Source organism: Cheilinus undulatus, linkage group 11 (genome assembly GCF_018320785.1).
Source record: "Cheilinus undulatus linkage group 11, ASM1832078v1, whole genome shotgun sequence".
In the NCBI taxonomy this organism is placed as follows: domain Eukaryota; kingdom Metazoa; phylum Chordata; class Actinopteri; order Labriformes; family Labridae; genus Cheilinus; species Cheilinus undulatus.
This window is the reverse complement of record NC_054875.1, coordinates 11,000,642-11,013,210: the sequence shown is the minus strand read 5'-3', so window position 1 is coordinate 11,013,210 and position 12,569 is coordinate 11,000,642. Positions and strand designations below refer to the sequence as shown.

Below are 12,569 nucleotides of genomic sequence, written 5' to 3'. Positions count from 1 at the left end.
TCCCCTCTTCTTTTAATAAGAGTCTGTAAACATCTAGGAAGTGTGAAGACCAGTTGCTGGAGTTCTGGGAGAGAAATGTTGTCCCATTTTTGTCCGATGTAGGATTCTAGCTGCTTAACAGTCCTAGGTCTTTGCCAAACATTTTGTTTTCTGATGCTCCAAATGTTTTTTGTTGGTGAAAGGTCTGGATTCTAGGTAGGCCAGTTCAGCACCTGGACTCTCTTACTGTATGGTTTATCATTGTCTTGCTGAAATATGCAAGGCCTTCCCTGAAAGAGATGTTGACTGGTTGGGAGCATGATGTTGATCTAAACCTCTATTTCCTTTCAGCATTGATAGTTCCTTTCCACATGTGTAAGCTGCCCATGCTATAGGCACTAAAGCAACCTCATACCACCAGAAATGCAGGCTTTTAAACTGTCCACTCATAAAAAACTGCTTGGTCCCTCTCCTCTTTAATTCACAGGACACAACACCTATGGTTTCCAAAAGTAATTTCAAATTTTGATACATCTGACCACAGAAGAGTTTTCCATTTTGCCTCAGTTGATTTTGAATGAGCTTTTGCCCAGAGAAGACAGTGGCATTCTACATAGTGTTCACATATGGCTTCTTGTTTGCATTATAAAGCTTTAACTTGCATTTGTGGATGATGCTGCAAACTGTGCTGATAGGCAATGATTTCAAGAAGTGTTCCTAGGCCCATGCAGTGATTTCCAGTACAGAATCATGCCTGTTTTAATGCAGTGCTGCCTGAGGGCCTGAATATCACGAGCATACAGAATACTGACCTTTGGCCTTGTCCCTTGTGCACAGAAATTTCTTCAGATTCTCCAATTAGTTGCAAAATGCTCTTCTGACTGTTTGCCACAAGTGCCAATTACTTTTCCAGCCTTTTGTTGCCCTGTCCCTACTTTTTTGAGATGTGTTGCTGCCATCGAATTCCAAATAAACTAATGTTTTTTATGAGTTTGTAAGATGTCTCATTTTCAGCATCTACTTTGTTCTTTATGTTCTATTGGGTTTATGAGATTGCAAATCATTGCATCCTGTTTTTATTTACATTTTAAACATTGTCCTAACTTTTTTGGAATTGGGGTTGTAGTAGGTTTGCAGTGAAGCACATTCTTGGTAATGTATGCATGCATGTTTAAATTCAAGTTAATATTTTATTCATACATGTGCAATTCTCATTTTCATAATGACATTCAAATATGTATTTCTGCAATAGATTTGTTCATATGTTGATACATTTTTGTATCCTTACTTTCAATTTTTGTGAAAATGAGATTAGCTACATGCATTTTTCAGGAAGCCTAATAAAATATGATTCATATAAGTGTCCTCTGGTCCATCTGATAGATGACAATTCATTGTACAGGTGCATCTTAAATAAAAGAATATCAATAAAAAGTTCATTGTTTTGCTGTGATTTAATTCAAAAAGTTAAATTTCTATATTTTCTAGATTCATTTTATACAAAGTGAAATATTTCAAGACCTTAATTTTTCATTTTAATGTTGATGATTACAACTTACAGCTCACAGAACTACTCAGTACCCCCAGTACTTGTTTGGATCTCCTTTTGCACAAATTACCTCATCAAAGTGATGTGACATGAAGCTGATTAGTCTGTGGCACTGCTGGGATGTTATGAAGCCCAGGTTGCTCTGATAGCTGTCTTCACCTCGTCATCTTCCTCTTTATATTTCCACAGATATTCTCTATGGGGATAAGATCAGACCAGTTGTCCGGCCAATCAAACACAGTAATACCATGGTCGCAAACCATTTTCTGGTAGTTTTGGCTTCACTGTGGGCAGCTGCCAAGTCCTGATGGAAAAGGAAATCCGTATCCCTGTAAATCTTCACAGCAGATGGAAGGATGAAGTGCTCTAAAATCTGCAGCTGACTGCGTTGACCCTGGACTTGATAAAGCACAGTGGACCAACACCAGCAGATGACATGGACTTCAAGCACCTTGGATTCTGTGTCTCTCTGATCTTCCTCCAGACTCTGGGACTTTGATTTCCAAATGAAATTGAAAATTGGCTTTCATCTGAAAAAAGGACTTGGGACCACTGAGCACTGGTCCAGATCTTTATCTCCTTATTGAAGTTGAGCAGCTATGATGTTTGTGGTTCAGAATTGGCTTGATGCTAAGAACACAACACTTGTAGCTCATTTCCTGGACCCGTCTGTGTGTGGAGATTCTTTATCCACTGACTCCAAACTCAGCCAGCTTCTTAGGAAGCTCCCTAAAGTTCTTCAGTCTGCTTTGTTTGACAGTCCTCTGAAGGTTACTCTCACCCCTGTTGCTTGTGCATCTTTTCTTACCACACTTTTCTCTACCAGTCAGCTTTTATGAATATTATTTGATACAGCCTCTGAGACCAGCCTGCCCTTTCAGCAGTGACCTTCTGTGGCTTACCATCCTTGTGGTGGATGTCAGTGATTGTCCTCTGGACATTTGTCATCATGTCAGCAGTCTTCCCTATGATTGCAGTTGTGTATGGAAGTGTAAATTTTTGAAAGGAGAGTAGCTCGTGTCGCTGGAAAAAAAAAAAAAATTTCATTACATTCTAATTTTTTAATGCCTGTGAGCGATTGAAAGGTTGCCAGGCTGGGAAAAAAAACACTTCCTTATTTTTTCTCTTTAATATTTCGGGGATCAACCCTATGTCAAAACTATTATTATGTAGTGTCTTTATCTGTTTTGGGGTGAGGAGGTGGTTTGTTAAGAGGGCATTTTTCATGTATGAATCGGTATCTACTCATATTGTAATTCCGGTTTAGCGGCTTGATCAACAAGATCTGGCAACCCACTGAGAGTCGTCAGCGTAGTGCGCTCATTCAGACTCTCTCTGACAGTCAGACAGCGTGGAAACATGGTGCTAGATTTGGACCTGTTCAGAACCGACAAAGGCGGCGATCCAGAAATCGTCCGAGAGACTCAAAGGAAAAGGTTTAAAGATGTGACACTGGTTGATAAACTGATTGCTGCAGACACAGAGTGGAGAAAATGTAAGTGCCCCTTTCGTTTCTGTTGCATCAGCTAACGTTAGCGCGGTGGCTAATGCTAGCGTTAGCTTGACGTCAGTTTTCCGCTGGAGTGGAGCTAACGCCAAACTCCATACAAAATATTTCAGCTTTACTTACATTGCGATTTTACATACATTTTAAGTCCATATCTGGGCATATAGCGGTATTTTCTGCTTCCCCAGAAGCCAGTCTACTATTCGGTGTTGTAGAATACAGAAAAAAACTCCACAGAAGTAGCATTTATTATGAATGAGGTTAATTTTATCCCTTGTGCTCCTCCTGCATTAACATTGAGTGACGAGTCTTGTCACTGCAGGAGACGATGAGTCAGTCCAGAAAGTTAAGTTATATCAACAGTTTTTGTTCTGTGTGTATTAGAATCCGGCCGAATTCAATATATGGCACTGTTTTAACTTTTTAAAATGAATTCATCATGTAAAAGACGTATCAGAAGTTCTTTAAGTAAAGCGGTTTACTTTAAGTCAGACTTGAAGGAGGTTTGGCTCTCACAGGAAGAGTCAACCGCAACGAGGCTAATGCTAGCATGGCTAGCATCATTCAAGTAATCAATAAGAGCCATATGGTTTTCTCAACGCAGTTAACTGTGTTAATAACTCCTGGCTGATGCTAACCAGACCGTGGCTTACAAGCTCAAATACTCTTGATGATAAATATTTTTCATAAATGTTTGCTAATGCCGGTTAGCTTAGCGATGCTGGGTTAATAACGTGCAATCTGATGCAATCCTAGCTAACAACAAGCCAAGCCAACCTCGCCCTGCTGTGCAGCATTTCTTTCAGTTTTGATACAGGCTGATATGAGAATGATTTTTATCTGTGTACTGATGCCTTTATACGATACATTTTTATATATTTTTTTCTAAATATAGACCACTTGATACATACATCAGCACCTGTCATGATGTGCTAGTGCTGTTTATATACACACTCATGTACTGACTGACTTTTTTGCCTCCTAACAGGCCGCTTCACTGCAGACAACCTCAACAAGGCGAAGAACCTTTGCAGCAAGAGCATTGGAGAGAAAATGAAAGTAAGACAGCACCAGGATGCTGACTGGCTGACAGACTGTTTGCTTTTAGATCAGGGGAAAAGCTCATACCCTTACCTTACAGTGACATACTTATTCGATCACACAACACATCACAGTGTCTCTGACCTTCATTAACTATTATGACAGGATGCAAACGTTTTTATGTGCATATACACTCACCAGCCACTTTATTAGGTACAACTTGCTAGTTTTGGGTTGGACCCTGTTTTGCCTGCAGAACTGCTTTAAATCTTTGGAGCATAGTTTCAACAAGGTATTGGAAACATTCCTCAGGGATTTTGGTCCATAGTTACATAACAGCATCACACAGTTGCTGCAGATTTGTCGACTGCACATCCATGATGCGAATCTGCCATTACACCACATCCCAAAGGTGCTCTATTGGATTGAGATCTGATGACTGTGGAGGCCACTGAAGTACTCATTGTCATGTTCAAGAAACCAGATTGACTTGATTTTTTTTGCTTTGTGGTATTATCATGCTGTCGTAGCTCATCAGCTGCAAGATTTGACGTGTTGTGCGTTCGGAGATGATATTTTATAAAATTTGGTGGTAATTAGTGGTTATTTGGGTTAGTGGTCTATCATCTGAAAACCCGTCTGCCCATTCTCCTCTGATATCTGACATCAACAAGGCATTTTCGTCCACACAACTGACACTAACTGGATATTTTCCTTTTTTTTGGACCATTCTCTGTGAACACCAGAAATGGCTGTGTGTGAAAATCCCAGTTGATCAGCAGCTTCTAAAATACTCAGAACAGCCTGTCTGGCACCAAGAGCCACATTTAAAAGTCACTTAAATCCCTTTTCTTCCCCATTCTGATGTTCGGTTTGAACTTCAGCAAGTCGTCTTGACCATGTCTGCATGCCTAAATGCATTGACTTGATGCCCTGTGATTGGCTGATCAGTTTCTTTTAACAAGCAAAGGAACAGGTGTACCTGATAAAGTACCTGATAAAATGGCTGTGAGTTTACATCAGCTTGTTCCTAAAATCCCCTCGTTCATCCTGTAATAAAGTCATTAATCAATAAATCTTTGTTTGAATAGCGCCAATTCATAACCAAAGTTATCTCAAGACACTTTACAAAGAGGGTAGGTCTAGACTGTACTCTTTGTTGTGGCCTATTATAATGGACTAATGTTAATCATTAATATTATAAAAAAGACTTTACCCTATTATAAAAAAGACCAGCATTAATCACCACAAGCAGAGCTCTAGCAGTATTTAGCCCCATTATAGTGGCAACATAAACCTTTCATCTAACAGGCATGACTGACAAGCCGGCCTGACTTATGTTGACAGCTCTCTGCTGAAGCTGGGCTGTCCAAAAGTGCCATCAAATGAACTCAGAATTTGAAGTTTTTGCTAGACAGTCATAAGTTGAAAACTGTAAATATCACCTATTATCATATAAGCATCATTCTGTAACCACATTTACCCCAAAAAGCTTTTTGAGTTATGTCGACATGTGAATGTTCAAACACATGGGATCAATGTTAAATATATTGATTGGCCTAGTTGGTTTGGATAGTCAATGGGAAAATAAAGTTTAAGTCCCACGCTCCTAAAGCACACCTGTCACCCATTTAAGGTATGCAGAGATTTTTTTTCAAAGCTTGTTGTCTTTTTCAGTTTGGAATGAGATGTAGACATAAAGCTGTCTGAATGCATCCACCTATCACATCTAAGAAGGAGTTTGAATGTTTTTTCCAACTATCTTCCTGCCTTTTCTAAACTGTTTTTAAATTTTCTGAATGCAGAAAAAGGAACCAGTTGGAGATGATGACTCTCTACCTGAAGAAGCCGAGAACCTGGAATCCCTTACAGCTGAAACACTGTCGGTATGACTCCCCTTTTACCCTGTATGGCAGCTTTTTTAAGGTTTATAGATTAATTTCTCCCTCCACTTCTCTTAACCTGTTCTTATTTTCCATGTCAGGCCCTTACAGTAACCCAGATCAAGAAGGTGCGTCTGCTTGTGGAAGAGGCGGCGGAGCAAACTGACGGTGAGAGAGTAAAGCTGGAGGCAGAGCGCTTTGAGTACCTGAGAGAGATCGGAAACCTTCTGCATCCGTCTGTACCCATCAGCAATGATGAGGTAAGTGGGCTGATACAAGCATTATTACACTTATAAAGAGATGCATACACTGCACACAGAAATCTGCTTTATGCGAAGGGACTAGAGAGAAATATTGTTTGGTTAAGGCCTCTCTTCAAAAAATAAATCAGATATTTGTTTATAGATAATTTTTTATATACTCTGACATCATGCAATTGATATTTTCTGTTACAATATGAACACATTCAAAGTTTCCCTTTGTAAATTTCTTTCCCTGAGAATTTGATCAATAAATCAGTGTTGCTTTCCTTGTTTTTTAATTCATTAATATGTTGTTACTGTATTGTAGAACTTTTATACACTAATTATCACAACTTGTCTGTTTTGTGGTTGTTAACTTATAAGCTTATTCTTACATTTCCTGTTGTTTCTTCCCCTTCAGGATGCAGATAACAAGGTGGAGCGTACCTGGGGTGACTGCAGTGTCCAAAAAAAGTACTCTCATGTTGACCTGGTGGTCATGATCGATGGCTTTGATGGAGAGAGGGGAGCTATAGTGGCTGGGAGCAGAGGTTATTTTCTGAAGGTTAGTTTTTAAACATTGTCACATACAGAATATAAAGAGATGAATCACTGCAAGTGAGCACAGACAGATCTGAATTCAGAACATCTCCTTTTCAAGCTGTTACTTTTTTGAATAAGAACCATGACTGCCCTGCATTTAAAAACAGCTGTTGAGGTGTTTTCTCTCCTTTGTTGTTTTTAGGGGCCTCTGGTGTTTCTGGAGCAGGCTCTCATCAATTATGCCTTAAGGATCCTGCACAGCAAGAATTACACCATGCTCTACACGCCCTTCTTCATGAGGAAGGAGGTGATGCAGGAAGTTGCCCAGCTCAGCCAGTTTGATGAAGAGCTTTACAAGGTCAGAAACATGATCTGAATTCAACTTTAGCCTTAAACTTGTATTAACTGTGTGTGTTGGAGCATCTGTTAAACCTGCCTGGTGAAGAAGAAATTTATGCTCTGCACGTAGTAGCATTGACTAACATAAGATTTGACATTTGGAAATCAAACACAGTATTACAACTTTTTTTTTAAATAAAGAGTTGTTCAGGTTTTGGGACATTGTGTCCCAAACAAAAGAGCCTTATATTTCTGATTGCACTGGTAGTACTGCTCTGATGGTGCAAAGTCTAGATCTGTATTTTAAATTGGAAATTTTGTCTAACAGGATTTTTTTACCACGTTGTTTGAAAATCATTATAATTATTTACATGATTGGTTTCACATAAATTTATTACATACTGAAACGTATAACGTGTTGATATTTTATCTAACAGTGTCGCCCCACCTTCATACAAAAAATACCTTGCTTACCACAAATGAATGACAGGTTTTGGAGCCTGATTTTCAAAGAGCTGGCTGCTCCTTATCAGGAAACTAGAGATGTTCCTTGTTGACTAATTTCATAACCAGTTTACCACATACCTTAATCGTGTTTAGTCGACCAGACCAAGGGCAAGAAAACACGCTGGAAACAGTAAACATTGAGCACAATTTTTAATACAGGATCCCAGAATCTTGTCATAGTTGGTACATTGGTTTGTGTGGCTACTGGCAGCAGCGCTGCACTGCTGGCCTTTGGTCATCAATGCAGGATGACCTTTGTATTGTACTGTATGCATGTACTGTGAAATTCTGTATTGCACAGTGCTCTGGTCAAGTGTTTATTTTTAAGTACAACCTAACACAGTCGCCAAACTGCACTGCTATACTATAAGATGCTATCGATGCTTTCTGTTTACTATTGCTATTTACATCCAGGCAGAGGAGCATTATTGCAGGAACCTTTAACTGGAGATACTGTGGCACATAGTGGCAGGTGACTGCGTTACAGTTTAGACTGGGTATTTGAATGGGACTTTAGACCAGAATTTTTGTAAAAACACATTCATAATGAAATAACATAATCATGTTATTCTTGTCTGTCACTAGACAACACATGTATACTCCAGGTTTATTTTTGTTGCCATATGAAAAATACCTTTGATGTTATTACCATCGTAGCCATCATTACCAGCCACAAGGGGGTGCTGTTTCACAGCGTCCAAAGATCTCTTGTCCATGTACAGCATGTTTGATGTAGCTCTGGCAGTTGTAATGACCTCTTAGAGCAAAGTAAAACTTTTTCATGGACCATAGGCAAGGGTGCCACAGCTGCGACAGGCGATAAATAAGGTGTTTCAGTTCCTTAGGCCATCAGTATTAACTTTAGGGACTCAGATGTGGCTCTGCTTCTTTGCTAATCCTGTTTCTTCTTTGTATTAATTCCCGTTCATAATCATAACTATATTTCAAGTGAGGGTTTTGTAGTTGTCCTCTGTTAACTCTAAAAATATTACTGGTACATGATTTAGAAAAATGCATGCATACAGTATTTTAACCAAATTGAAATCCCAAGTATTTAATGAAATATTTTCTTTGACTGGTAAAAAGCTGGTTGGATTTCACTTCTTTTGTGAGCTTAAACAGGTCTGATGAGACTGATGTGGAATTTGTCCCAGGTTTTTATGGCTCACAAACTCAAAGATTTCTGTCTTTTGTCCGTTTTAACCCCTGCCTGTGTTCACATCAGGTCATTGGTAAGAGCAGTGAGAAGTCAGACGACAACTCCATCGATGAGAAGTACCTCATTGCCACCTCTGAACAGCCAATTGCAGCCTTCCTGAGAGAAGAGTGGCTCAAACCTGAGGACCTACCCATCCGCTACGCAGGTTTCTCCACCTGCTTCAGACAGGAAGTGGGCTCCCACGGCCGAGACACCCGCGGGATCTTCAGGGTGCACCAGTTTGAGAAGGTCAGCTGTAGGACAAAATCAGAATGGAATAGGTCTTTTTATTTTCAATGAAGAGGCAAAGTGAATAAATGAAAAGTTAATGTTGATTATAAAGAATACAGGCAATACAGGCGCACCATCAAGTAGTTTGGAATAATTCTTAATTTTAACCAGGAATTGGGATAAATAACAAGTTTTGTGTGGTATTTGTAAAAAATAAAGGATCTAATGAATTTTCTTGTTATTTCTTCCACTGTAGATCGAGCAGTTTGTCTATGCCTCCCCACATGATGGAAAATCCTGGGAGATGTTTGATGAGATGATCAACACGGCAGAAGAGTTTTACCAATCATTAGGAATTCCTTATCGCATTGTCAATATTGTTTCTGGTGAGTCAAACAACAGTTGTGAGGATATATCTGCATCACTTCTGAACTTCTGCTGAAATTTTCAAACACACAGAGTTGATCCTCCCCTATAATTTAGTTGTAAGATTGAAGTCTTTGTATTTAGGTTTGAGGAATTACATTGGACATAATTATTTTACATGTTATAAGCAACATGTTCCCTAAAAAGTTCCTTGACCATTTTCAATGCTGTCTTCGAAGTAAGAAGATTTAGCAACTGAGGATCTGACCCACAGACTGACCACTTATCACTTAAGAAGATTTCTGCTCTTTATTCACTTACTGTTAAGGAACTAATCAACTTGTCCTCAGAAGAGCCGAAGCAGCTAGTCAATTCATGAAGTATTTAGTTGTCTGCTGTTTAACAGAACAAGCCAAACATTAGCAAACATTGCAGGGTTTCAAAAAGGGTACCACAGACTAGTTTTAATGTCCCATAGCAGCTCTGGATCTTGAAGTATATTTCCTCATTCAGATTCTCCACTGACATTTCAGTGAATCCTTTCATCATTTTTTTTAATCCTGAAACCAACCCAACCAGCTGCCCAAATACCCGTGACAATAAAACAGATCCTAAAAGATCTTTTTAGTCAAGCTGTTAATTTACAGTAAAGATAGGCTGAACTAAAAAGTTCCAGACTGTCTGCTTTATATGCATCAACATGGCATCTGTTCCAAAATTCTGACAAACAGCAGCACAGTTTTATTTACAAGCTGCTGCTTGATTTCCTCAGTGAAGACCAAGCCATATATCAGCTAAACACTGATCACTGTATGTGTTTATAGGTGCCCTGAATCATGCAGCCAGTAAGAAGCTGGACCTGGAGGCCTGGTTCCCTGGCTCTGGCGCTTTCAGAGAGCTGGTCTCCTGCTCAAACTGCACCGACTATCAGGCCAGACGCCTCCGCATTCGCTTCGGACAGACCAAAAAGATGATGGACAAGGTAAGCTAGCTGCTGTTTCTACAAAATAATGCATCTTTTATCTTTTTTTCCTCTTAATAGATTGCCACCCTTTGTTGCTATTTATTTCCACTCTTGCGTCATTATCTAAAACCTTTCTGCCCCTGTTCTTTTTTTTTTTTTTTTTTTTATAAGGCGGAGTTTGTTCACATGTTGAACGCCACCATGTGTGCCACCACACGAGTGATGTGTGCCATCCTGGAGAATTACCAAACAGAAGAGGGGATCATTGTTCCAGAGGTGCTCAGGGACTTCATGCCTCCTGGTAAGATCTGCTGAAGGATTACACATCTTGTATTACAGTTAAAAACAAGTAGCTGCTACAAAACTAGCAATTATTACAGCGCTAAAGGTAGATTTTAATCTATTTAGAGTAATTTTTAAAATAGTTTTGTTTTTTCTACAACACAAAACCATGTGGTAGACAACTTATAAAGGATAACTAATTTCAAAGCCCTTTTCAGAAAATAATTCTCTTTTTTAAAGGCTAGAATATTTGGATTTTTCTCTAAACTTCTGCCTCCTCTCCTCCAGGTTTGACAGAGATGATCAAGTTTGTTAAACCTGCTCCTATAGATCAGGAAGTGGCCAAGAAAGCAAAGAAACAGGAAGGAGGCAAGAAGAAGAAGCAGGGAGGTGGAGGAGACCTCCCCAACGCCATGGAGAGCATGTCTGTCAACGAATCATAGACACCAGTACACATGAAGCATCATTTCACCAACCACACAGATAGAAACTGATGGAGTAGAGCCTCTTGTATTCTGATCCAGGGTCAGATTTGCCTCTTCATTCACACTGAAACCCTTGGAAAACCGGCACTTAATCTTTCTTTGCCCTATAGTGAAGGCTGGCTCTGTTCTGTCTATTTCTGTCTGAGTGGATAGCCGTCTTCATCTCAGCTATTTGTCTCCTTGTTCACATTAAGCACACTGAAAAAGGGATCTATCCGTGCTCTCACTCATCAGTCCGCTGACCACCTGTCTGTCTTCTTCATCTTCATACATCTGCAGCAGCACCGAGCCTAAAACAAACCGATATGAGACAGAGCAATGCAATAGTTAGAATTTCCAACTTTCCATGCATTGGAAAAGAAATGTTACTTGGGTGTAGAGCAGATAAATGCCTGGTTATAATGTTTGTCTTCAGCTATTGTGGATCTATAATCATCTGAGAGTGTGTTTTTTGTACAACTTCTCTTTAATTTGTCTGAACTCTTCAACTGTCAGCTCTTTGTTGAGACCAAAACCTTCATCTCTTCATGGAAACATGGTGGTTATCTTCTGTTGGTGACCTTAAATTCAATCTACTGTAATTCAAACTTTAGTTTGAACAGTCAGGTGTTGGAGTTTCTGTTTGTTTTAGGCTTCGCTTCCTGTAAACTCAAACCACAATCATCATCTACGACCACTGTCACTCAGCATCATTGTTGACCATAACGCTGTCCACAAGCTTATGACTCAGACGTCGACATTGTCTGTAAGCACTTGCTAATACAAATATATATAATAAATATATATATATGACTGAACATTGATGATGTGGCTCTCAGATTAAATACAGTTGGTATTGAACTTCTTTGCTTTTTTATTTCTTCTTTAGTCTCTGGTAGACATTTTGAACTGCTCTGTACAGTCACTGACCACTTCATTAGACATACCTGTTCAACTGCCTTTTCAATAAAAATGTAATGAGCCAATCACTTGGAAGAATCGGGACAAAATGTGACTTTTCCATGGTTGTTTGTCTAGCAAGCTTTTATGTTATTTACACTAAACTGGCCAAATAAATGATAAACACTCATCAGAATAGGCAACTTCTCTCAATCTTCTGTCCAATTTTGTTGAGCCTGTTTGAGTCGTAGCCTCAGTTTCCTATTCTTAGTTACCAGGAGTGACACCTGGCACCGTCTTTCCTTCAGAGAGGCTCTTCTACATACCTCAGCTGTTGTGAGTGGTTACACGAGTGATTGTTTCCCATCTATATGCTCAAACTGGTCAGGTCATTCTCCTCTTCTGCCAATTAACTAGGCATGGTCCAGAGAACTGCTGCTGACTGGATGTTTTCATTTTCCCATCATTCTCTGTAAGCCCGAGAGATGATTGTGTGTGAAAATCCCAGCAGATGAGCAGACTGTGAAACACTCGGACAAATTTATCTGGCACCAACAACCATGGCATGTACAGA

The 12,569-nt window shown here is 39.5% G+C and overlaps 1 protein-coding gene across 1 annotated transcript; it reads left to right on the top strand.

Annotated features, from left to right (window-relative positions):
* Window positions 1–2,843: 2,843 nt before the first annotated feature.
* On the top strand, window positions 2,844–11,954 carry sars1 (seryl-tRNA synthetase 1). Its single transcript, XM_041800402.1, has 11 exons — window positions 2,844–3,023; window positions 4,024–4,094; window positions 5,882–5,962; window positions 6,061–6,219; window positions 6,623–6,766; window positions 6,947–7,102; window positions 8,816–9,037; window positions 9,276–9,405; window positions 10,210–10,367; window positions 10,521–10,650; window positions 10,920–11,954. Exons 1-11 carry the CDS (start codon window positions 2,888–2,890, stop codon window positions 11,072–11,074), a joined length of 1,542 nt encoding a protein of 513 aa, XP_041656336.1. The 5' UTR covers window positions 2,844–2,887; the 3' UTR covers window positions 11,075–11,954.
* The last annotated feature ends 615 nt before the right edge of the window (window positions 11,955–12,569 follow it).

Bases quoted from the DNA above. Each gene is read 5' to 3' on its own strand.
- sars1 (XM_041800402.1), top strand. From the start codon at position 2,888: ATGGTGCTAGATTTGGACCTGTTCAGAACCGACAAAGGCGGCGATCCA. The intron at 6,767-6,946 runs GTTAGTTTTTAA...TGTTGTTTTTAG, and splicing joins GCAGAGGTTATTTTCTGAAG to GGGCCTCTGGTGTTTCTGGA. The intron at 10,368-10,520 runs GTAAGCTAGCTG...TTTTTTTATAAG, and splicing joins CCAAAAAGATGATGGACAAG to GCGGAGTTTGTTCACATGTT.